Source organism: Cervus elaphus, chromosome 18 (assembly GCF_910594005.1).
Source record: "Cervus elaphus chromosome 18, mCerEla1.1, whole genome shotgun sequence".
NCBI classification, from domain to species: Eukaryota; Metazoa; Chordata; class Mammalia; order Artiodactyla; family Cervidae; genus Cervus; species Cervus elaphus.
This window is the reverse complement of record NC_057832.1, coordinates 22,019,318-22,046,672: the sequence shown is the minus strand read 5'-3', so window position 1 is coordinate 22,046,672 and position 27,355 is coordinate 22,019,318. Positions and strand designations below refer to the sequence as shown.

Sequence of the window (27,355 nt, the reverse complement as noted above, 5' to 3'; positions counted from 1 at the left end):
TCAAAATGTATATAAAATAAAATGCATCTTGTTTGATAACTGGGATAACAAGGAACCTCTAGAAAATAAAAATCGGAAACCTAGCTACTTCTGGCTATAGACTAAACCACCATAGATTTTTTCCAACTAACCCTTGCCAAATGCATTATTCCAATTTTCAAATCCTCAAAGCCTAGAAATAGCAAAACTGTTTTTTTAAAATTCAGACATCTATTTTTTAAATGTTTACTGACGTTTTTTACTTTAAACTGTAAGAATCTCAAGTCATTAAATAGTTTCAAATCTTCTGTGTAGTTTTGTATGTATAAATATGAATGCAAAATACATTTATAGATATCAAATAAAATGAAAAGTTGACTTTGTTATCTTCTATTATTCAGCTTTAAAATCTATACTAGCTTTTCCCAGTAGACAAAATCGCTACTGGACTCTTCTTACAAGAGTTCCTAAGGACTTATTATCCATTACCATCATCATGATGAGACTAGTTAGTTAGCTGTGAAGTCCCTGATTTTTCAGTTTCCTACCACTGGACAAGGTGATGTGTACAGGCAGATTTTTATCATACATTTATGAACTACTAGCCCTACAATTCTGAACTTTCTTGTACTTTACTTTTTTCTTCTTGTTATTCCCCACTCCCAACCATATGCAATTAAAGACAGAAATGAGAACTTCAGATCACTTAAAAATGTATTAAACAGAAAGATACGATGAAATAGTTCACAAAAATTAGCTAATTAACAAATTAACATTTAGAAAGATGTTCATCCTTGTTAGTTTTTTTTTTTAAAAAGATACATTTTTAAAATGAGAAATTAAAGAGCAGAAATTTGCCACACTGTCATTTTAATTATATAGCATGAATGTCCAGTGCCAGAAAGGTTACAGAAAATTAGGTTCCAATGTACACTGCTGATTATAGTATAGATTGAAAGAATTTAACAATATAATCAATAATTTTTAAAGTATTATATTCTTTAACCTAATATTTGCACTGTAGAGATTCTATCCTAAGGAAATAATTTAAAAAGCAAAGTTTTCACACAAAAATGTAATAAAAATGTCCTTTTTAAAATCACAAAATACTAAAAATTAGAAAACTACAAAAAGTTAAGAAAAGGGAAGATTATATAAGATCACATTATATCCACTCACTAGTATGCTGCGATTATGAAGATACTTAAGCTGATTTATAATAATATGGTAAATTATGATAAGTGCTGGCAAAGAAGATATCAAATTGTACATGCTAATCTATTGCAATTTTGTTTTTTAAAAAAGAGACTGAAAAGAAATATAGCAAAATATTAAAAGGAGGATAAGGGATATTTCTTCTTTATTCTTTCTAAAAAAAATTTTTTTAAGTTTTTCCATGGAAAGAATTTTAATATTTCTGAAAACAAAAAGTTTAAGTCAATAAAAGGTCTACCAATACTTCACCCAACACTTCTTTTTCTTATGGCTCTGTAATGGCAAATTGTCCCCTGCCACCTTTCCCAAAACCAAATTAAAAATTTTATAGTTTCTTTTGTTAATGTGAAAGGGCACATTCCTCAATTGCCTAACTTCTAAAACAATACCTTAATGAAATGAATAGATAGATTTTACCTTATTTCCTTCTTCTTTGAATTGAGGGTTAATTATTTTCACAAAAGAATAAAATAATTGACGAATTCTGGAATCTCCAATAAATGCAATATGTTTATCTACGAGGCAGTTCTTTGCTTCACTGAAATCACCAAGGAAACATCAATTAGAATACAGAAAATCAGCACAGGCATCTATAAAGCACATAATTTGTGAAGAAAGTAGTAAGGGATTATTATACACAGTTACATTGTTGTTTTAGAAACAGGTGGCCAGGTTTGTTTAACCTACCAGTTCGTGTATGATTGATTAATTCTATTAAGTGTTTCATATGTACTAGAACCACAGTAAGTGCTTAATACCCACTCTCTCAGAAAAACTGCACAAGGTAGCTATCCAAGTCCCAAAGCAAAAGTCCTTCATTCACAGGCTATTGCCCTTGGCCCCTGGTTTTCTCTCACCTGAGATAAAGCAGATTGGTCCAAAGCTTTCCCTAATGCTTTAGAGCAAGAATACTCCTTTGGACTCACCCCCACTCCTGCCCTGTCAGCAGTTCTCTACCATCACACAGAGAAGTACCATCTGCCACTTTCTTTGCTCTGTTAACACTTCTCTACCAGATACTAAGACCCATCTTAGAAAAGAAGAAAAAAAAAATAAATGAAGAAACTATACCTGATTTTGTACTTATGCATCATACAGCTGTGAGGCTGCCAAACTTTCTCTCCAAGAAATCTGCCACTTGAGAGAAGGTATTCACATGAATCATTGCCTGTAATAATTAAACACAATAACGGTGTTAACAATAGTTACATTTTTATATGTTGGTTGTCTGACCCCAATTTACCCTTGGAGATGAGACAGTACAGAGTTTTCTACACTTCACTATACCTTCTAGGTACATAGGACTCATCCATGAGAAGCACAGTAACTATTAATATATTAATATTGAAAATGATAAGAGACACTAGTACAGATAATTTACCAGAATATACTTCATCCCCAGTGCTACGTTAATGCTGTGGCAGTTCCTTCTACTGCAAGTTTTCCCTCCAAGGACATCTTGCCTCAAAATAGCCTTTATTTTGTGAAGTTTGCTCAGCGTTCAAATGTTCTTTCGATGAATTTGTAGGGGAGAAAGTGGTCTCCCCGTCCTATTCCTCCACCATCTTAGCCCCTCCTCTCAAAATAGCCTTTATATCTGTTTATCACTTCTACTTCTAGTGGGGAAACCGAAGTTTAAGAGATAAACAAGAAGACTTTGGAAATGACTTCCTATTCAACTATTACAGTACTTCGTGCATTAGTACATCAGAAACCTGGTAAATATTGAAGTAGTTTAATAAATCTACGCCCTAATTTTCGCAACTTCCCTGCGAGGAAGTGGGCTATATCCCTACTCTGTAAATGTGCAAACAGAGAAAGGCTTATTAAAAACTTCTTAAAATGAGTAATAAAATGTCATCCTTTTACAATCTCAAAAGACTTGAAACACTGTTAGTCAAAAGATGGCTGAAGATACACATGATCAATTATCAGTAACAAGTGCTATTATTAATATCCATCCTCTACTTCTCTCCATTGTCTCTTGCCTCCACCATTAGGATGACAGCAAACTCCTCCCACTGTGGTTGGGAGAAGTTTCAAACAGAAAATTCTGTATCTGCAAACCCCCTCACTCCTGCGTAAACTGGGACAGATGGTTACTTTACTTCCTTTGGCCATTTTACTGTACATTAGCCTAATGTACATGACCAATGTATGTGGTTAAAAAGGGGGTTGGAGGCATTAGAAAAGTTCAAATATGTCAAATGGACGAGGGAGAAATGAGATGTGCACATTAACTGTGGGGTTACAGTTAATGTGCTTTTAAATTTGATCTCCAGTTCTTTAATAGTCAATAGCAATCTCTATTTGTTTTACAAATAGTTGAGGTCAGGACGGAGGATCTGGTAAAAAGAATACTATAGGACAAAATGGTGGAGATAGGAAAGAGCCAAAGATATTTTAAGTAGAACACGTCTCTTTTCTCCATCCAGTCATCCATTTATCTGAACAACACACAGATAAAAGGTGATATAAACACAAGGCAAGTAAGCATAAACAATGAAAATGTTGATACCACAGTGTCATAAATTTTAAAACAGAACAGGGAGGAAAGTGAAAATAGTACACTGTTCTGTTGGTAAAAACTGGATAAGGAAAGTAGACGATAAATTATTATATTTTTGTAATTACAGATGTAGCCTAAGCAGTTTTTTCTGTATTTTAAAGATTTTTTAATAACATCTCTCTAAGGAAACTATAAATAATCAGTTCTTAATTCTTTTCAATTATCAAAAACTAATGCTAGTTCTAAAAAACAAAATTAAGTTACATAAACAATCACGGAGGAGTAAAGAAAGGACTATAGAAACATACAATTATTTCCTAAAAACAGAACTGCTGCTGCATTTTTTAATAACGGCCATATAGTAAAATCCTATTAAAAATCCAGTAAATGTTTAAAATTAGGATGAAAATTCCTTATTTACAGCACTTCTATCTCTTTAAATACATCTATTAAACCAAGCAAAAAGTTAGTTATATAAGTTATATAGTTATATAAGAAGTTTTAAACAATTGGCATTCTATAGTTTTCCTTTCTTCATCCCTTCTTCTTATTGTTGTTATTGTTACTTGACTTCTGTTTCTTAATAGAAGTGGGATCAATCTTCAATGTGGTAGATTATGCTATTTGTTTAACCATCTCTACAGGTTATCGATATGATTTTGTGGAGATGGAAGTGCCACACCAGTGTCTTAAAATAACCAATTTTCTCCCCCAGAAAATGTGTGTTAAAATGCTAAATTCTTCTTTCCCTCTTCAATATTCCTACTCAGACATTATTTTTCAGTAGTTCGGCTGGTAGAAAACAAAAGCTCTAATCTCAAGACCCCACATTAGAAAAACCTCACACCAAGACAGATTTAAAGTTGCCACTAGCCAAAAGACATTATGAACACTCTATTTTAAAAACTAGCTGGTCTTTCTGGGGAAAATATCCTTAATACGGTAGTTGAATAAATGCTAGTTAATGGTGACTCTTCATAATATATTCTATGATGCAAATTAAAATAAAAGAAAAACCTTGTATCTGAAACAGTCTCTGTATCTCATCAGTTAAAGTGAAAATCGCTCAGTCGTGTCTGACTCTTCGGGACCCCATGGACGAGGCCTGCCAGGCTCCTTTGTCCACGGACTTTTCCAGGCCAGAATACTGGAGTGGGTAGCCATTCCCTTCTCTAGGGGATCTTTCTGACTCAGGGATCAGACCCAGGTCTCCCGCATTGCAGGTGGATTCTTTACCGTCTGAGCCACCAGGGAAGCCAGTTAAGGTCTACTCAAAACACAGAACTACACTAGCTATTTTAGCAGAGAGAATGTAATATGAAGAACTGTTAGGAAAGTAAAAGAATCGCTAAGTAGATAACTGAAAAGGTTAGGAGGACACAGACTTTTATGTATTTGTCAGCAAAATAATAAAAATAGTAACATTAGTAAGTACTATAATATCTGATTAGAAATAACTTGTCCTAAAGAAAAACAAAAACAAAAAACTCCACAAAATTCTATACTCCAAAACTAGTTCTCTTTTCCTGGGAAGGAAAGTTTTAAAATCAAATCACTAAATGTAAATCTAAATGTTAAATTAATGTGACACATTTATATTATGTAAACTAGCTACATGTTAACATATGCTGGCACGTTATTTTCCTTTCAAAATTTACCCAGAAGAACCCCAAACAAAAGAAAACAAAATACTGCAGTCATTATTTTCAATTGCTTCATATAATTTTGATAGCTACCTTAATACAACCAGTGAGATGAAAGTTGCCAAGTGCTCAGATAAATCAAGTTAGGAACAGAATTTAAAAAAAGAAAAAAGCAACTAATGGGATAGAATTATCTACTTCAGCTATCTCTAATACAAAGATTATCTAGATGAATGGCTGTCTTCCCTTCATTCTGTTATCTTAAGCATAAGCATCCTGGTCTGTCAATCTAAAGTCTCAGGTTTTTATGCATGATTTTTCTATAACAGAAAGATACTAAGAGCAAACAAAGTAAGTAAAAAGGTAAACAAGTTAAAAAAAAAAGCAACCTGAAAAACAAAATGTTAACAACTAAAGAAAACACCTGACCTGCTAAATAAACTGAAGTTTACATTTTTCATTGAATAGAATACCTCTGCCACACTGCACCTTTAGACTGAATCATCTTGATAAAGCTGTATGTTTCTTATTATCAACCATGAAAATACCAGATCATAAACTTTACAATGTGATCTGCAGAATATTTTATTTGCCCAAAATTTAGCAAGTTATACTTCTGTCTGTGTTGAAAAATTACCATTTACAATTTTCTTTAGATAAGCTAGGAGTGCCTCTTTACAAGCGGTGTCATGTAGATCAGGATTTTTCTCGCCGCCAAAGAAGGAAAAGCCTGAGAGACCTAATGCTGCTTCTTGTTTTAATTTCTGAAGCTTTGAACTCATTTTTTCCAAACCATGCAGTATTAATTCATATTTGCATTAAATATGCCTATGACAGAAAGGAATTAGAATTCAACAAAACTAAGACATTTGAAGTAAGTTAACTTTATCAATTAAAAAATCTAAATTTAAACAGATTGGAACTACTCTTAAGGCTACTGATATTGGTTTCTTATCCCAGAAATGATGCTTTTAGTCTGTAATCACAGTATTAATGCATATCTTGTGATTCCATAACGGTAAAATTTAGAGAAAATGTAACTAAAAGAATAACTACTTTTAAAAATGTCATTTTTTAATATTATGTGAATAATATTAATAAAAAAAAAACCCACAAAACACTACTTTCTAAAGTTAACGTCAGAATATGCTCTTAGAACATGAAATTCAATTAAAACCAAAAGAACCAAATGCAGGGAGGCAAAGAGAAGGAAATAAAACTTCAAAAATCTGTTTATCCAATAACTGTTACGGAGTTCCTACTCTGTGTTAAGCTCTGATGATTTAAGGATGAATAAAATACCCTTGGAAGCTCAAAGTCTGTGGGGAAGTCAGATATAAATTATTATAATACAACATGGTAAGCATGTACTAGTTACTGTAGAAACACTGAATTCCTAATTTCTACTTCTATGCTGGTGACATCTGAACCAGGATTTAAAGGAACACGTAAACAGGTAAGATTTTGAAGTTTTAGACATGTAACTTCTAGAAAATCATCATTTATTGCAAAATGAATAAGACAATTCTTGGCTGGCACTGTGAGGTTGAATTGGTATTTCTAAATGATTTAACCCATGTTCTGATAGAAAACGCTTTCTCACTCCTTTTATATATTACTACTGTCTAAGAGGCTCCAGAAGGGCAGAATATAACATAATGGTATGAGACACGACTAACTGGTTTTAAATCCTAGCTCAGACTAATTGTGTGTCTTTAGGCAACTTAACCTCTCATGCCTCATCTTTAAAATACAAATAATACTGCAATTCTCTGAATCTAAGACCACTGATTATAAAATACACCATTATTTTATATAACAGTAGGAAAAATGTTATCAATTAAACTTTGACATGCAATCAAAGTTTTAAAAACTCATCTTGATTACAGATATTAAAAATGGTGGGGGCGGGAAGTGGGAAGATTGAAATCTAGTAATTGTATCTACCCACAGGCTGGTTGCAAAGACAAAATGAGTTAAGATTTAAAACCCTTAGTAGAACAGCACCTGGCATATAATAAGCGCTCAATGATAGCATGTAGTTTGGCCAAGCTTTGCTTTCTGTGGTGTGCAATTTTTTACTTTCTTTAGTTTGTAAAACAAGAGATACTGAATTTGTGTATTTCAACTGCATTCACTCTCCTGGCCGGTGGCAAACCCATACTCACACACTGGAGATTTTAATACACAGCCTAAACCTCTATATGTAATATAAGGTCCTTCCTTATTGTAAAGATTTATGATGCTGTGATTCAAGTGTTTGATTATCCTTGTGTGAAAAGCATTGCATCTGACTGTTTCACACTGCTAAAGCATGAGGCTGGCTAAAAAGTTTCTGGTAAGATCATTTTTTCCCCAGTCTCTGGCTCAAGTTCCTGACGTTCTGCTTGGGCATGTCCACACACCAGGTGTACTGCTTCACACTCAAGACACTGAAGCACCTACAGAAGCTGATGATGAGCTTTAGAAACAATCCCAGATTGCTACATCTGACATTCTATTTTCCCTGCTGAGGACAGATCTTGAAAGGATGAAATTTATAATCTAAATACAGCAATTAGGATCCACCTTTATCAAAAGATAAAAGCACAATTAAAAAAGGGAGGTGGGGGGGAACTAGATGTTTAACTTATAAGAGGACCATAGCACACAGTTATAAAAGCTATCTCCACTATCATATACATAAAATTGAGTTAGATTACTATCATAATAAAATAGCATAAAATGTCGGTGGTCAGAAAATTTTCTTTAAAATGACAATACATGAAGGCATCAAATTGCTAGCTTTATTTTGTATATGAAAGTGTTGGACTTCTCTTACAGCAAATGGACCAAAGTCTTGCCAGGTCATGTGAATGTGATCTATGGGAAGCTGGAGGAGAAAGGCCAAGACGGTCTAAGCAATTTATCTTTTTCAATCGATTTCGTGTATTTATATTAAAGGCTATTCATCCAGTACAGTACTAGAGTATAAGATTTTTAATTCCCCAGCATTGCAGAAAAAAAAAAAAAAAACAAAAAAAAACCCAGCACAACTGATCAAAATACCCTTTACTTTTAAAGATTTCCTAAAATGAGAAGAGAGTTCAGATTCCAGTGCCCCCTTTACTGGATATTTTGCCAAAGTAGGTGTGAAGCTGAAGGGGAAACACCTTAAATGCGCTCCTATTACACATTACCTCTTGACCAGTTATCTCACAATCACCAAGAGGTGCCCAGATAATGGCTTCAAAACTATAAGAACCACAAACAAGAGATCTTGTCTTTGCTAATTTCCCTCAGCCTGTCAACCTCTATCCTAGTAACATTCTTAGAGAGAGAATTAAGGGGAAAAAAAAAAAATCAATCAAGAAGGACAAGTAAATATCCCTTGATTACTGAAGAATAAGACGTTCTGAAATAATGAGGTCATATTTCCTTACTCTTCGCACCAATTTCAAAACCCACAGCGAAGGCCTCCTCTCAGACGACTTCCAATTTGTTTTCATTGCCCACCTCAACTGTCAACCCATGAGTTCTTTTCTGATATCTGCACCAGATATGGCTTCACTTTGTAAAAAGTGTGCAACCAGACCCCTTTAAGCGTTTCTGAATCACAAAGGCTGGGTGATACCTCCTCCATTTGGCCAAGGGCATCTTCTGCCAGCTGTCAACTCGGCGGCAAAAGAAAATGGGGCGGCCCTTGCCGCTGTCCAACAGCTTGGCCCCGCTGTTCCAGGGGCAGACACGGGATAAAACAAAGGCTAAAAAGCCGAGCACCTCGGGCGCAGAACTGGGCGACCCCACTTGGAGCGGAGGTGCCCCCGTGCCGGGCGGCCTTGGCCTTCAGGCGCCCTGGGCTGGCCCCCCGAGGGCCGCCTGCTCGCCTCCTGCACGCAAGCCCCGGGCCTGCCGCGTCTCCCCCGGCCCGGCCCGCGCAGGAGCCGGGACCCCCGCTACCCGCTGGGCCCGGCCCGGGCGGGCGCCCCCGACTCCAGCCCTGGCGGCTCGGGGTGGGGGCGGTGCCCAGGACCACGGGCTCTGGGGCCGGGGCCGCCCGAACTGGGGTCCGCTCGGGCGGTCGGGGGCGCCTGGCCCGCCGCCCGGGCCACCTGGGGGCACGCGGGGGTACCGCCTGCCCCGCCCGCTGGGCGCGCCGGCGGGCGGCCGCGTGAGCGTGGGCGTGTGTCGGGCGAGGGGGGCGGCCTCCAGCCTCCGCGTCGCCTCCGCCTGCCCCGGCCCGCCCGGGCAGGGGGAGGGCCCGCTCACCTCGGTAGCGGCGGGAGGCGAGGTGGCACACCGCGAGCAGCAGCACGGCCACCAGCGCCAGTACCTTGGCGCTCCTCACGCTGAAGTAGTGGTTGATCTCCCGCTTGCCCAGGTTGTAGGCCAGAGCCGCCATCTTGGTTCCTCCATGACAACAGTGCGCGGCGGAGCGGGGAAGGGGCGCCGCACAGGGGCAGCACTGGGGCTGCCGCCGCCGCAGCCAGGCGAGGAGCCGCCGCCAGCCCTCGCGGCCGCCACCCGCGCCTCCCGCCGGGGACACTGACCCCGCGGCGCCCCCGGCCTCTCCCTGCCCCTCCTCGGCCGCGGCCGCCTCGGCGGCCTCCCCCCAGCCCCGCCGCCGCTGCTCCGCCGTGCCGGTCCCCCAGGCGCCCCGGACGCCTGTCTCCTCCCCTTCCTCCTCCTCCCCTTTAGCCTCCTGTCTTAATAGAGGCTGCGCTTGCGAGGGGGGTCCGGCTGCCCAGTCCTCCGGGGTCACGGACCCCAGACTGTCCGCCTGGGTCACCGGGTCACCCGCGGCAGGCGGCGGCGGTGGCGGCAGAGACATGGGGGACTTGAGGAGAGGGGACCAGGCTTCCACCCTGGCCCGAGCGCGACTCCTGGGCTTTTAATTAGCTTACTGGCGGCAACCTGAGCCCAGGTTGGGGCAATAGAAGTACTGTTCCGGAAGAAAAGCACACATCGTTCCCCTCCTTCCTTCTGCAACACACCCTTTAACGAGCTTTCTACTCCGTAAACCTGCCTAGCAGGATGCGAAGGCCACCCCGATGTCACCGGGGCGATGTCAGGCTCTCTGGTCACTCTGGATGCCCCCCAGATGCTTGCCAGGTGCAGACACTGCGGACAGCCTTAGCATCCAACCACCTGGATGACCAGTCTTAACTCTTAACTCACTGCTCGGAAGCCCATTTCTCTTGAAAACTGGGGGGGGGGGGGGGGGGGGGGGGGTTAGTCCTGGGTTTACCCAGTTCCAGTGAGCGAAAGTATACCAAAGTACAGAGTGTTTAGTGCTTCAGTCAAGTCCGACTCGTTGAGACCCCCATGAACTTAGAGCCCACCATCTTCCTCTGTCCATCGGATTCACCCGGGAAGAATACTGGAGTGGGTTACCTCTCCCTGCTGGAATGAACAGAGCAGAAGGTACAAAACGAGCCTCGCTTAATGTAGGTGTTGGTGAGAAAAGAACTCCACTTTTTTTCCATTTACATGAGGGCTGGCTAGGTGGTTGGGCCAGACCTCAAAATGTGTTCTCGGAACCATCATCATTCATGCTCCTGAAGTTGGTGAATGTGGTAAAGGGAGCACTCCTTTGCCTCTGTTAAACTCTCCTTATTCCCCCATTTTATTATTTATTTAGTTTTCTGGGTTCCCCTGTGCTGCCCTCCATGTGGGAATGGTTATTTGCATTTGCTTCCTTTTCTACTTGAGTGAGTTACTGATTAGTTAGGGTGTTTTCTGGTGTTCTTTGCGACTTTCCCATTTAGCCATTCCTGAACTTGTATTTATAGGTCCCTCTTAAAGTGATAGAATGTTCGATATGATGGGACTGTAGAGATCTTGTCATCCCAGTTCTTTTCATCCAAGGACTCTTTTTATTATGTTTTTATCTATGGACCCCATATCTTGAAAGATTTTTGTCACTTAAATGAAATCACATACATCACTGTCATGGATGTAATGCTAATAAGCAATAAAGCTAAATAAGTGTACAAACACTAGGCACTGTTCCCTGGAAGTGGTTGCTTAATTTTGGCTGTCTTTCTTCTGATCCAAGGTTGATCACATCCCGGGAGAATTAAATCAGATATTGTAAAAAAAACAAATAACTCTGCTAACAGTATACGGTCTACCAAATCACATCTTGGAAATTTCTATGATATCATCAACAGCAAATTAGAATTTCTGATCAGCACGTGATAACCAGTGTCAGCCTGCAGGGTTGATTAATGCCTGCCAAAAATAAAAAAACTTGACATTTTATTTAATTGCAATTTCCAGAAGGCTTTCTGAAATGTTGTAAATAACTTGTGGCCCCCCTTCCTTCCCTCCAGTTCAGTTAAGCCACTCAGCTGTGTCCAACTCTTTGTGACCCCATGGACTGTAGCACGCCAGGCTTCCCTGTCCATCACCAATTCCCGGAGCTTACTTAAACTCATGTCCTTTGAGATGGTGATGCCATCCAACCATCTCATCCTCTGTCATCCCCTTCTCCTCCCACATTCAATCTTTTCCAGCATCAGGGTCTTTTCCAATGAGTCAGCTCTTCGCATCAGGTGGCCAAAGTATTGGAGTTTCAGCTTCATCATCAGTCCTTCCAGTGAATATTCAGGACTGATTTCCTTTAGGATGGACTGGTTGGATCTCTTTGCAGTCCAAGGGACTCTCAAGAGTCTTCTCCACACCACAGTTCAAAAGCATCAATTCTTTGGCACTCAGCTTTCTCTATAGTCCAACTCTCACACCCATACATGACTCTTTGAAAAACCATAGCTTTGACTAAGACGGGCCTTTGTTGGCAAAGTCATGGCTCTGCTTTTTAATATGCTGTCTAGGTTGGTCATAACTTTTCTTTCAAGGAGCAAGCATCTTTTAATTTCATGGCTGTACTCACCATCTGCAGTGATTTTGGAGCCCAAAAAATAGTCTCTCACAAAGTTTCCATTGTATCCCCATCTATTTGCCATGAAGTGATGGGACCAGATGCCATGATCTTAGTTTTCCGAATGTTGAGCTTTAAGCCAACTTCTTCACTCTCCTCTTTCACTTTCATCAAGAGGCTCTTTAGTTCTTCGCTTTCTGCCATAAGTGTGGTGTCATCTGCATATCCTTCCCTCCAGTTTAAAGCTAATCCTTCTCAGCTCTGAATCTCTTCCTGTCCCCCTTTATTGGGAGTGTTGATGACTCCATCAGTTATCCCTATGTCAGTCATTCTCTTTCTGTGTCTTCTTTAAACTCTTCCTCTCTCCTGAACATTTCCCTTCTACCAATAACTATCTTGTTAGTGAAGCCCATCCATGGACTGTATTTCTTTCTATTTAACTCTCCATCTAGTTCCTTCTCTGACAAGCTCTAGGAAGAATAGTGTTGACTTTTCAGTCTTCACTTGCTCTACTCCCATTCTGCCTTCTAAATAACTCAAATATATTGCCTTCTCTCCATTCCCTTGTTGTTGCCTTGCTTAAGGCATGATATCTTGCTGGGATTTTTTATCCTTTAAACTTTCCTCCCTCATGTCTGGCTCAAAAATTCAATCTTACAGCTTCCTGCCATTCCTCTAACCAGACTGAACTTTCTTAAATATAATAATGCTAAAAACTAGTTAGTGGCTCCATGTTTATTTGCCAGAACGTTAACTAATGCTCAGCAGATTACCTCAATGCTAATAATAGGATAAAAAAAAGAAACGATATAATAGGAGATAAAATGAAAAATACTGACCACACTTTATTCCTTCCCTTCTGTTTTTTTTTCTTTTTTAACTAAATATCTATTTCCTGTTGTACCACAGGAGGTCATGAGGATAAAGTAGAGAGGAAACAGGTTTGAAAAGGACCAGCACCATAGGAGAAGCACAGTTCTGAGGTGAGAATATTTTGATATAAACTGTTCCTGCTCTACTGTGTCCATTTTGTTGGGATTTTAAAATTTGGGTATAATTCATATTTGGCATTGTATTAGTTTCTAGCATACAATGTGATTTGATAATGTATATACTGCAAAATCATAACTGGTTAACATTTGTAACCATACATACATACATAAAGAATCTGCCTGCAATATAAGAGATGTGGAGATGTGAGTTTGATACCTGGGTTGGGAAGATTCCCTGGAGAAGGAAATGGCAACCCACTCTAGTATTTTTGCCCAGAAAATCCCAGCAGAAGAGCCTGGCAGGCTACAGTTCATGGGGTTGCAAAAGAGTTGGACATGCCTGAGTGACTAAACAATAACAACATACATAACATGGTTACAGGATTTTTTTTCTTATGATTAGAACTTTTAAGATCTGCTTTCTTAACAACTTGCAAATATGCAATACTGTGTAATTAACTATGCTTCCATTCTGACTTGAGAAATTCTTTCTCTTCTTTTCCCAATTTTTTTCTCTTCTTTCATCTGTGTCCTTGATTGTATAAGTAAAATTTCATTTGAGAATCTGGTATCATAAGTTTCCCTTCTTTATTTTTACCTATAAACTGCTCCCTCTTCACTGTTTACCCAAGGTGTAAGCTCAAATACTTCCTATTTAAAGCATCTTCCTTAATTCACCACACAATCTCTTCTCCCTTAACTGTCAAACTTCTGGCCTGATGTTTTCTATTTATTGGTTCTTTAAATACTTGAAAACTGACTTCTACTCCTATTACTTTACCTATACTACTTTCTTTAGCTCTCATATTATCCAGCCATACTAAAGTACAAGCAAGAAAACATTATGTATCTGTTGCTTTTTTCTTAATATTATTCCCTTAGCTTGAATACTTTTTCTCCTGTACCTCATAGTCTACTTATTTAAAACCTTTCTTCTTCCCCCACCTTCAGCCTTAGTAAGGTATAATTGACAAATAAAATTGTTTATAGGGTACAAAGTAATGATTTGATATAACCGTACTTTGTGAAATGATTAACACAATCAAAAGAACTTTCTCCTGTAAAAACCTGCAACGTTTTGCCTCTTCGCCAAGGCTCCCTGTGGGAATATCACTCTTTCCCTGCACCGGGTTTGTCAGAGTACTTTTGTTTCTGTGTATGCTTCAATATGCATTCGGCACCAGACAGCACCCAATCAGAGTAGGTATGATATCTTCCTTCCTTGTGCATGTTGTGTTTATTGGGAAACTGTCAGTTCTTTTGGACTATACCCCACTGTGCCTTGTAATCTACTCAGTTATTGTGTTTATCTCCCTCTTCTTCATTCCTTTCCCTCCAGATTTTGTGCATTGGGGCACAGGGAATTAGTACTTTTTGTTTTATTTGTAGGGAAAACTTGTGAAAGACTTAGAAATAGACCAAGATATTAGGGTTGTCTTCAATGGGAAATTGGGCATTGTCCAAATTATCTGATTCTGTCTGGTTTCTGAGTCTTTTATTGTCTTTGAATTATTTTGCATTGCTGTAAGTTATATAATACTTATAGTAATGCAAATGATTCTTGTCCATAGAAATGCAAATTGTATCTCATTGGGATTCATTTGATTATTGCTCTGTGGATATTGAGTAGTTTTGAAGTTTTAAATTTGTTAAGCAAATTTATTTCCCCATTCCTAATGCCCAGATATATGTGATTCTTTGAATTCTCTTTGAACCAATTGTAATATCTTTCTTCTTCACTCATTAATTAATGAATTAAATTAAAGCTTTGACACGTTAATTTTGTCTGTATGAAAGTCATGCTAAAATTATATTTTAATACAATGCCTTGAACTTAAGAAATATTAATATTTCTTAAGTTCAGATTGAAGATCATTTTAATGAAGAACATTGGAAAAAATTGAGACACCTTTCTTAGAATTTTTAAGACTATAGGATACAGACGTATTTTCCAAAGTGAATTTAGCATGTTTGAACAAATGAACAATTTCCTATGCGAGACTGAAAAACTTGTTTTTATCACAATGAATTTTAATATTGGCCTTTTGATTTTTTGACTGAGTGTACCCCAAACAAAACAAAAGCCATCTGATTTGTGTGTATTCAAATGTCAAAAAAGCTGATAACAAAATAGTAAGAAATTATGAAGTATTATACTGTTACTTTATTACATGCTTTTAGTTTTTTTTTTTTTTTTTAATCTGGAAGATTTCACCTTAAAAATTATATAGATCTCAGTAATCATTTGGAAATTGTATTAAGTAAAAGTTTATACATGATATTGTAGTCTTCAATATAATGTGTAAGAAACATATCCTGAATTCACAGTCTATTCATACCTGTCCTTCTTGTCTTCAGATTGGGAAACAGCTGGAAGTCAACCTTAAAGTCTTAGGTCTTTTCTGTCTAAACTCTCTGTTTATCCCAATTCTGGTTCTCACACCATTTCAGCATCTCTTTGAACTTTCTTCTGCTACCAGTTGTGGTGTTTTCCACAGTTATCTGTACTATTGAGAAAGCTCTTCATTCCCTGCCCTGGTAGAATCATCTGCTTCACTGTTTGAACAAAGGTGAAAGCAGAAGAGATAGGGGAAAAAAGTATGGACAGATCAGAGAGGTTTTAGTAGTAAAGCCTGACAGTACATGCCAGTGGATTGCTTGTGGGAAGATAAGGGGGGAGGAGAATCAGGGGTGACTTCTGTTTCTGCTTGAGCAACTGGTGGCTTCAGGGATCACTTACTACGTGGGAAAGATCGTCAGAACAGTTCTTCAGTTTCTTTGTATTTACATCAAAGTTTCTTCGTATTTACAAAGACAATCTATTAATACATATTAAATTTTCACATGTGAAATTCTGCCCTACACCTCCGCCATCTTCAGTACCCTTTCTGCAGGACAGAAACATGTATCATCCACTTTATTCCCAAATTACACAGGTTTTTCTCAGGTGAAATCACTGTTTCCTATCAACAGTTAACAAATAAAAAAGGGAGACAAGAATGATAGTATAACAATAATTTTGCCCTGAGTCACTCAGTGGCTGAGACAAATTCTCCTTTCTATAGAGTAGTTGTTTTAAATTATCTGGAAATTCACAGTTCACTGCTTTGAAAAAATCCCTTAGGGAAGGCAAATATGAATATCTCCGCGTTGTTTCTAAGGTAAAGGATGTTAACCATTGATCAGATCAGAGTGGGGCAACTTAAAGAGAAGAAAAAAAATTCTAAATGACCTGCCTGGTTTCACACAGCCTTCTGGCCCAAGTGGTACTGACATTTTCATTAAACAGGTTAAGGAAAACAGTGGAGGTTAATTGACTTAGTGGTGTTTCAGCTGAAACAGACAAAACTGCCCAAGGCCTCAGGTAAGTCTAATGTTGTTAGCAGTGTCCTGGCCTTCCACTTTACACACTCTCACCTCTGAATGTCCATAAACAAATTAGGATTGCTTCGTGTATAATGCTGTGGAGCTCTCAGAGTTGTGTGAAAATGTATTAGGTAATGTCTGTAAAGCACTTTAAATGATTTATTCTTTAGCCAGTTTTTCCTAAGGGATACTTTGTCTCACACGCTTCTAATTGCCATCTAGCTAGATGATGAAGAGCAGTCTTCAACTAAATACTTAGTGGGTTGCAAGAGATGACTCATAGGTCTTTTACTCTGTGCACACAGAATATAAACTTACATTTCCCATCATGAAATTCTGCTTTTCTAACTAGCATATTTTTTGAGGTGACATTTAGATATCATTTTTTGGTTTGCAGAAGTGGCAGGTATAACTTTGTGGTTGTTAGTGGAAAGTTTTTACTATGGGAGTAGAATAATGTAGTAAAAAATAAAAAAGAAAAGCGTAGGCTTTGAAAGAACATTGAGGGTTTGACACCTGGATCCACCATTTACTAGCTAAACAATGTGGCAAATTGTTTTACCTGTTGAACTTCAACTTTCTTACTTGTAAAAAGAGGATAATAAGACCTATCACTCAAGGTTGTTTTTATGACTAAATGAGTAATGTATAGTTTTTGACACTTAGGTGATGCTTAATAAAAGATTCTTTCTTCCTTCAAAGTTCTCTGTCACTCGTAAATTTGCCAGAAGTTTTCTTAAATTTGTTCTCTACTGGTTTGCATATGTGTCATGGAGACTGAGTGTTTAATTAATAGAAAATAGTCAAGTCAAACATAGGTACACTCCTTTTAGATAATTAAATAATCTTTGGTTTAGTCTGTTAAATAATACTCCAGTATGATAGTGAGAAGTCCTGTCACCCATCTTTCGCCTTATTTATAAATTTTTAATAATTTCTGCTTAACAGTCCATTCTTTTGATGATAAATAACCTTTAGAGATTTATTTTTGATCGCGCACACAAAAGGCTGGATTCATTATGCTTTGGAGTGTTTGTTTACGTAGTTCAGCCAAAGGTATTAACTGTCTGCATATGCTTCCTTGAGTGTTCAGTACTGAGCAACTGTAGAGCCAAAGAATTAAATTCTGCTGAGTTTTTTCATTAAGAAATGTCAAGATTCAAATAATTTAAAAGGATATATTATTTTCTTCTATCCCAAGATTAGGAAACCAAGCCCAAGAAAACCTATTTCACTCATGGCTTATAGATTCTGGTGAACTTTTTTCCACTTTATGTTCCAAGTATGCTGAGGTTCCTGGCCAGCAGTAAGTCTTGTTGCTTCTGACTTGTGGAGCTTTAACCATAAAATAGGTACCAGGCTAGTTTTTCTAGGTGGGATTGTAGGCATTGCTTTCACATATAAAATATAGTACTTGCTTGTTAATGATGGGATTTTTCATATCTGATTGTAATTTATTTTCAAATATGACTCCCAGGTATGAGTTTGTATGATAATGTCAAAATCTTCAGTGTTGGGGTACAAGACATAATCTTTTAATAAGAATTTGATACATGGTGAAAGGAAGAGGAACCAGAGATCAAATTGCCAACATCCGCTGGATCATCGAAAAAGCAAGAGAGTTCCAGAAAAACATCTGCTTTATTGACTATGCCAAAGCCTTTGACTGTGTGGATCACCACAAACTGTGGAAAATTCTTCAAGAGATAGGAATACCAGACCACCTGACCTGCCTCTTGAGAAATCTGTATGCAGGTCAGGAAGCAAGTTAGAACTGGACATGGAACAACAGACTGGTTTCAAATAGGAAAAGGAGTATGTCAAGGCTGTATGTTGTCACCCTGCTTATTTAACTTATATGCAGAGTACATCATGAGAAATGCTGGGCTGGATGAAGAACAAGCTGGAATCAATATTGCTGGGAGAAATATCAATAACCTCAGATATGCAGATGATACCACCCTTAAGGCAGAAAGCAAAGAAGAACTAAAGAGCCTCTTGATGAATGTGAAAGAGGAGAGTGAAGAAGTTGGCTTAAAACTCAACATTCGGAAAACTAAGATCATGGCATCTGGTCCCATCACTTCATGGCAAACAGATGGGGAAACAGTGGAAACAGTGACAGATTGTATTATTTTGGGCTCCAAAATCACTGCAGATTGTGACTGCAGCCATGAAATTAAAAGATGCTTACTCCTTGGAAGAAAAGTTATGACCAACCTAGAGAGCATATTAAAAAGCAGAGACATTACTTTACCAACAAATATCCATCTAGTTAAGGCTATGGTTTTTCCAGTGGTCATGTATGGGTGTGAAAGTTGGACTATAAAGAAAGTGCCAGAGAATTGATGCTTTTGAACAGTGGTGTGGAGGAGACTCTTGAGAGTTCCTTGGACTGCAAGGAGATCCAACCAGTCCATCCTAAAGGAAATCAGTCCTGAATATTCACTGGAAGGACTGATGATGAAGCTGAAACTCCAATACTTTGGCCACCTGATGTGAAGAGCTGACTGGAAAAGACCCTGATGCTGGGAAAGATTGAAGGTGGGAGAAGAAGGGGACGACAGAGGATGAGATGGTTGGATAGCATCACCGACTCAGTGGACATGAGTTTGAGTGAACTCTGGGAGTTGGTGATGGACAGGGAGGCCTGGCGTGCTGCAGTCCATGGGTTGCAAAGAGTCGGGCAGGACTGAGGGACTGAACTGAACTGAAAGGAAGACAGCTTCTTTTTGACCTATGCAAGTAACTTTGAAGACTCAGTAAAGATATTTTGTTCTAAATTCTGAAGGAGGCACTGAAAGTTAGGAGCCATTTTTTAAAATGTTTCATTTGATGTTGAAAGTTACATTTGATGTTGAGAGTTAGAGAGCTAGACATAAATTATTAATGCCAACTAAAGGACTTCTTCACAAAAGCATCAGAAAATAGGCAGTTAACAAATAAATGCTGCCAGTACTCCAGACCAAATAACTATAGTTAAACTTCTCATATCAATTCATTTAGCTTTATGTACATATTTCTTTTTCTGCTGCATCTTGGGTCATCAGTCTGCTTTCATGAAGTCATCTCACTCTGAAAAAAGAAAAGCGTCTTGAAAAATCTCAACTCATTCCCAAATATATCTGACAGTTGTGCAAGCAATGTCATCTTTATGCTTGAAAGTTGTTACTCATGAGCCTATTCATTGAACTATCATCAATTAAGAGTACGAAGTATATTCTTTCCCATGAAATTCTGAGATTGTCCTTTGTTGAATATTAAAATTTTAACCTGTGAGCCTTTTGACAAGCTTCAGAAGATAATAGGACTCATCTGTCAATGAGACTAAATGACTATGGTTAATATATTGTGGTAACTAACAATGTCAAAGCTGAAGACAGTAAAATTCTTTACTAAATGTAGTATGTAATTTTTTGTAAGAATTTGATCAGTGTTCTTCCTGGGAGTAAGAACATATTATAGACAATGACAGCACTGACATATCTCTAGGACCTTCCAATTCATTTTATAATGCATACAGTCTCTGAAACATATATGTGAATAATATTCTGTCTATATAAAAATTTACCCTTTAATTTGACCAGTCTTTTGATTGGTTCTTACACTATACTTGAGCTAATCTAGAAATACAGAACATGTCAAGAAAACAATTTGGGGGCATCACCTCTTTTTATAAGGCAAGAGAATAAATCTTCATGAATTTCCAGGGATCTTATGGAGAATTCCAAAGAAGTTTTATTTGTAATGAAAATCCTGAAAATTTTATTTTTCTGAATAAAAGATAGTGTGGGAAAGCAAAATCAAGAGAGTTATCGAGGACATTAGATAATTTATCAAGACAGGATCAGATGTGCCTGAGAAACAGTAAGGTGGCTAACTGTTAAGCAAACTGACAATACAATACAATATTCTAAATAAGAAGAAAGTAACACAGTTGAAAGGAATCTTAGCTTTTTCAGAAATGAGGAATATTATGTTTTTGTTGCCTAATAATAAAGTACTTGACAAAGTCATCAAAAAAGACAGAAAACTGTTCTGTTAAGATGTGGAGTTTCCAAAATGCAGACAGATCACACAGAATGTAAAAGAGTAGCTACTTACTACTCCTTGTAAAGGGAAGACTAAAGAGTTCAAAATAAACTTGAACTTTTAATATATAGAAAATAAAATCCTATATTTACATTAGAATCCTATTATTAAAATTCTGTTATTTACATTAATATTATATTTAGCAGTAAAGGATTCATGAACTCCCTGTCATACTTTTTAAATTTTCTTATAAATAAACCCATCAAGACTGAGTGAACTTTGTCAAAATTTGAATCCATTTCATTATTTCTAGTTTGAGACAAATACAGTTTTTTTTTCCCCACCAATGTATGTAATTTTCTATATTCAAGATTTTTCTTACACAATCCTTTTTTGTGTTAAGGAAAAATTAGTTTTAAAGACAAGACTACTCTCCTTTTCTTGAAAACAAAAACACCTATCACTATCTTACATTCATTGCTTTAGTAGTCTTTGACTACCTATGTGGTTCATGACTTTCAGTCAAATTAGCTGACTTCTATTTCACAGAGAAAACTGGAAAGGAGTGTCAGAATCTCATACACATCAAATTAACAAAACTCATAAATACACATGTAAAACCGTCTACAGTCCCCTACATCCATTTTCACCTTTATAACTTAGCAAAATAAATATAATCACTGTCATGGCCAACATATTTAGCCACTATAAGAAACAAAAACATATATATATGTATATGTGTGTGAGTGTGTGTGGGGGGGGGGGTGACCACATTTCAGTTTAATATTTCACTCACTTAGAGGTTTTCTAGGTGTCCAAGGTTATGAATTAAAGAACTTGATTTAAGAATGTGTTGTGTGGTTCAGTCGTGTCCGACTCTGTGACCCCACGGACCATAGCCCACCAGGCTCCTCTGTCCATGGCACTCTCCAGGCAAGAATACTGGAATGGGTTGCCATTTCCTTCTCCATGATTTAAGAATAGTCTAGGTTCTTCTTTTAGAGATAACCAATGAAGTTGGTAAAATTGCAGAATACAAAGTTAATACATAGAAATCTTTTTCATACAAAAGATCAGAAAGAAATTAAGGAAACAATCCCATTTACCATTGCAACAAAAAGAATGAAATGCCTAGGAATAAATCTACCTAAAGAGACAAAAGACCTGTATGCAGAAAACTATAAGATACTGATGAAAGAAATCAAAGATGACACAAACAGATGGAAAGACATATCATATTCTTGGACTGGAAGAACCAATATTGTGAAAATGACTGTACTACCCCCCAAAATCTACAGATACAGTGCAATCCCTGTCAAATTACCAATGGCACTTTTCACAGAATTAAGACCAAAACACTTACAGTTTTCATGGAAACGCAAAATTCTCTGGGTAACCAAAGCGATCTTGAGATAGAAAAACAGAGTGGGAGGAATCAGGCTCCCTAACTTCAGACTGTACTACAAAGCTACAGTTATCAAGATAGTATGATACTGGCACAAAAACAGAAATATAGATCAATGGAGCAAGATAAGAAGAGAAAACCCAGAGATAAACCCATGCACCTGTGGCCACCTAATCTATGCCAAAGAAGACAAGAATATACAATGGAGAAAAGACAGTCTCTTCACTAAGTGGTGTTGGGAAAACTAGATAGCTACATCTAGATTCTAAAGGAATGCAATCAGAATATTCTCCTAACACCATACACAAAAATAAACTCAAAGCAGAGCAAAGGAAACTACAAACAAGAAGAAAGATAAGAATGGGAGAAAATATTTGCAAGTGAAGCAACTAACAAGGGGCTAATCTCCAAAATATGCAAACAACTCAATATAAAAAAATAAAAATAAAAAAAATGGGTGGAAGAACTAAATAGACTTTGCTCCAAAAAAGACATACAGATGGCCAAAAAACACATGAAAAAATGTTCAGCATTACTAATTATTAGAGAATTGCAAATCAAAACTACATTGAAGTATCGCCTCACCCTGGTCAGAATGCCCATCATCAAAAAAATATACAAACAATAAATGCTGGAGAGGTGTGGAGGAAAGGGAACCCTTTTATACTGTCCATGGAAATATAAATTGATCCAACCATTATGGAGAACAGTATGAAGATTCATTAAAATACAAAAATTAGAACTACTGTATAACCCAGCAATCCCATTCCTGGGCATAAACTCAGAGAAAAACTGTAATTCAGAAAGGTACTTGTATCCCAGTGTTCATTGCAGCACTATTTACAATAGCCAGGATGTGAAAGGAATGCCCATGTCCGTCAACACAGGAATAAATAAGATGTGGTACAATGGGATATACAGTGGAATATTACTAAACCATAAAAAGGAATGAAATTGTGCCATTTGCAGAGATGTGTCTAGACCTAGAGACCATCATACAGTGAAGTTTAAGTCAGAGAGAGAAAAGCAAATCACTTACATGTGGAATCTAGAAAAATGATATTTTTGCAAAGCAGGAATAGAAACACAGGATATAAAAAATTGAATGTATGGATACTAAGGAGGGAAGTGGGGGTAAGATGAGCTGGGAGATTTGGATTGACATATATACACTTCTGTGTATAAAATGGGCTTCCCAGGTGGCTCAGTGGTAAAGAATCCACCTACCAATGCAGGAGACACAGGAGTTGCAGGGTCAGGAAGATCCCTGGAAAAGGAAATGGCAACCCACTTGAGTATTCTTGCCTGGAAAATTCCATGGGCAGAGAAGCCTGGCAAGCTGCAGTCCACGGGGTCGCAAAGAATTGGATGTGACTGAGCATGCAAATGTATAAAATAGATAACTAGTGAGAACCTGTTGTGTAGCACAAGGAACTCAGTGCTCTGTGGGGACCTAGGTGGGAAGGAAATCATAATCTAAGGTTTTAGGGTTAAATAAGGATCTTAAGTTGACATGTAACTACTTAGAAAATCACTTATCAGAATTATAATTTAAGAATATTTGTAGACCATTTGTATTTACATAGCTTAATGATTGGAACTGAGAACTGAGATCCTCTGTATCAGTTTGACCTAATATTTGTTCCAGGACATTCTTGTCTAGGAATATAAAAGCTGTAGCCAATTAACAGTTTCACTACTTCAGGAAATTCCTGAAAAGTGATTTATCTGCATAGTTTGTCCATCTGGCCAGACAGCTCTATCTCCTGTCAGGATAACAGACTGCCCACTTGGTCAAATAGGTAGCTTATAAAAAACATTATTAAGACTCATGTCAAGAAACTGACTTTCTTTTCCTCTCAATCCTAAACTGTTATGTCAAGGACTGTCCTACCTTCAACCACTTAAGCCCAGATCCCCAAGTCCATCCCCAGTCTCCCCGTTTGAGACATCCTTAGAATCTCTCAAGGTAGTATTCTCCCTTACTGCAGTGGGCCTCATAAAATTAACTCTGATTGATAAACAGAAACTGTGAGTTTAATAAATGTGCATTGCTTTAAGCTGAGAAGTTTGTGCTAATATTGTTATGCAGCAATGGTAAACTCGTAAGACCACGTTGATAAAACCAAGGGAGCATCGTTGCTGTTTTCAACCCAAAAGTTATTAAACCAGCCTAGTTTGTAAAAGTTTGTAAAAGATTAAACCTTATTACATGAACTTAAGTTTTTATATTGACCTGCTTCTGACATTGAGCTTTCCGTAAGATTCATTTTAAAACCTAGTTTTACAAGTTTGATTTCTTTATTTCCTGAGAAATATGGGAATAATAGAGTTATATAAGTGCTTATTTTTCTTTATGAGCCAATTAGAATGGCACTGTTTGTATTTGAGAGACTTTATAGTTTATGTATTCTAGAGACAGGAAAACATCAAAAATGATGAGAGGCAAAGGTCTTTCTGAGTGACATACACAGACTTGCTGAGAGGTTGCAGCTTGAGTTCTATAGCGTCATTCATAGATTAACAGTAAATGCAGAACCATAAATACTCATTAAAGCAGATCTCAAGGGATGTTCTACTTTCAGAGAGCATAAAATGTTTTCTTGACTGAGTACAGTTCACATATACTCCTCAAACAAACAAATGCTAGCAAACCAGACTCTTTATCATCTCTTGCCTGTTCTGAGCGAGATCACCTAATGATGAGATCATAAAAGCAGATTCCCAAATACCATTGTTACAATGAGGAAAAAATTGTTGACTGTGCATAAATGAACACAAGATGCTTTCTTGACTATGAAATCAAGACTGTCCCAGTGGTTCAATGTATCAACTTGGTCCATGGGTGCAGCTTACAGCTAGACAAGACTTGACTAGATGAATAGACTTGGCCAAGAACCAGAAAAAAGGAACAAAAAGTGTCTATGGTTTACTCAGGAACAGTGATTTAGGCTGTTTTGATATCAAAGAATTTACATGAGGAGTAGGATGGGCAAAGGGGCCATGTTAACTGATAACCTCAAACCTTGTTAAAAAGTACAAGTATATCTTTGCTGAATGTGTTAAACTATGCTTCTTTTTTTAAAAGGTAAAATTACAGCTTTCACACAGATCTAAAAATGAGTTGATGTTAAAGATTTAATTAGGGCTTCCCTGGTAGCTCAGCTGGTAAAGAATCCGCCTGCCTCAGAATCAGACTTCCTCACCTAACTGTTCCCCATTATATTCTGACAGAGATCACCTAATGATGAGATCATAAAAGCAAATTCCCAAATACCATTGTTACCAATGAGGAAAAAATTGTTGACTGTGCATAAATGAACACAAGGTAGCTTCTTGACTATGAAATCAAGACTGTCCCAGTGGTCCAGTGTATCGACTTGGTCCATGGGCCCAGCTGTGGAGGTAGACAAGGCATGAATAGATGAATAGACTTGGCCAAGAACCAGGGAAGAGAAACAAAGAGTTTCAGTGGTTTACTCAGGATCAATGATTTAGGCTATTTTGATATCAAAGAATTTACATGGGGAGTAGGATGGGCAAAGGGGCCATGTTAACTGATAACCTTGAGTGTTAAAAAGTGCAACTGTATCTTTGCTGAATGTGTTAAACTATACTTCTTTTTTAAAAGGTAAAATTACAGCTTTCACACAGATGTAAGAATAAGTAGATGTTAAACTTTTAATTTAACTCATTAATGGGAAACTGTTGAGGTATTATAAGTTCAAGGTAGGATTTAAGAAAAAGACATTTGCAGATCAGGAATATTGAAATAAATGTGCAAATCAAAGTAATACTGGCCTCAAGGGGGCTGGTGGGAAGGGAGGAAAATTAGTTGACTCTCCACCAGGTAGAACTTGCACAGTTACAGACAATAATTATTGTACATTGTTACCAATTATCTACAACTTACAGAGCTGTAAGATAACTCCAAGAATAATGAAAGGCTAGAATCAGATACCTAGAAAGATGTGATTTAAATAGTACATACTCTTTTACATTGAAGCATAATTTTTCCCCTACTGTGTGCTTGACTGGCTTAATAATGGGAAAAGGAAGCAGGGCAGACTTGAGATCTGCTTTTGGAGTAGAAACTATGCAACTGGTAGTTGCTCAGATGTCATAGTGAGTGGGAAGGAGATGTCAAAGATCACTCATTACATGTGTGTGTTTGCCACAGTCTTCATTGGCTGCTTCACATGGGCTAGGATCATAACCTGTAGGGTGCTGGGGTCAATGAAAAGAAAAACAAGGGAACTATTTTAAGAAGGGGTCATTTTAGAAACCCACGTTTTGTGATGGTGAAGAGGTCTTTTGGTAGTGATGGGGAGGATTGCATTATCCTTAGACCCACCCTTTTTAAGGCCACATAACATAATCACACAGCCTAAGTGAAAATGGTGTGCTTACTCTGCCTGGAAGCTCCTGGATAAATCCTTTAACTTCCTTTTCTGGAACTGACTCAGAGTGTATCACCTTTTTTGGGGCACTTGGTCAGGAATCACTTGTGGACATACAAAAAATTTAAGTGGGAATTTAGGAAATTCCTAAAGGGAATCACAGGAGTCAATGCTCATTACTTTTCTTTTCCCCCAGTGTGAATTTGATAAGAGAATATTCTAAGGGAGAAAAAAAGTAGGGGGAACTGAAGACATATTACCCTTTCTTCTAAAAGTTTGAGGGAAAAGGCAATTATATGACCGGGAACCTTTTTCATATTTGAAATATGAAGAACACTAGGTTCTTTGTTTATAACCATATTACTGTTTGCTTAGCTTAAGGTCCTTTGAAAGTCAGTTTTAAAACCAACGTCTGCTCTAAACTTGCCGTTCTGGTTTCCCAACATTCCGCAATTTCACCTTAAATTAGCATATGTTTTCTGTTTATCCAGCATATGAATATGAGGTACTACATATCTTTGCTCCTTAAGGAAGGAAGGAAGGAAAGGAGCAAGGACAGTAATGGAGAAAGAGAGAAAAAGAGGAAAACTGTGTGCGTTGGGGGGTGCAACGCCGCTTCTGGTTGCAGTTTGATCACTAACTTGCTGTCGCAGAGTTAGTCTGGTCGCTACTGTAGATCCAGGATCTCCTTGTTTCAGTTTTCCTTGAACTTCATTGTTGTTTCTTTCAGGCCATCAGTTAGTCGGCCTTGTTCAGTGTCTCACAGGTGCCAGTTCATCTACAGGAGGCTAGGGATATGCTAGTGAATTAAGGCATCTTTGCCCTGTTCAGAGATCTGCTCCTATGGGAGGTGCTGAAAAATAAACACGGAGAAGTAAAAGAAAGTTTAATATAGGATGCTCAGTAAAGGAGACCTTTCTTGTTACTCCTATATTCATGACTTAGAAGCCAA

General features: G+C 37.8%; 1 protein-coding gene across 3 annotated transcripts in view; it reads right to left on the bottom strand.

Annotated features, from left to right (window-relative positions):
• CASD1 (CAS1 domain containing 1) overlaps positions 1 to 10,225 on the bottom strand; it is a 53,556-nt gene extending 43,331 nt beyond the window's left edge. The window contains exons 1-3 of one of the 3 annotated variants that reach the window (XM_043872383.1): positions 9,595 to 10,225; positions 2,266 to 2,362; positions 1,612 to 1,732 (exon numbers count right to left, since the gene is read on the bottom strand). In XM_043872383.1, the coding sequence (XP_043728318.1) occupies positions 1,612 to 1,732; positions 2,266 to 2,362; positions 9,595 to 10,156 (780 nt within the window). In that variant the 5' untranslated portion in view covers positions 10,157 to 10,225. Of the gene's footprint in view, positions 1 to 1,611; positions 1,733 to 2,265; positions 2,363 to 8,959; positions 9,235 to 9,594 lie in introns of those variants that run through there. The other 2 variants (XM_043872382.1, XM_043872384.1) reach the window with 2 other exon arrangements.
• Positions 10,226 to 27,355: the final 17,130 nt, after the last annotated feature.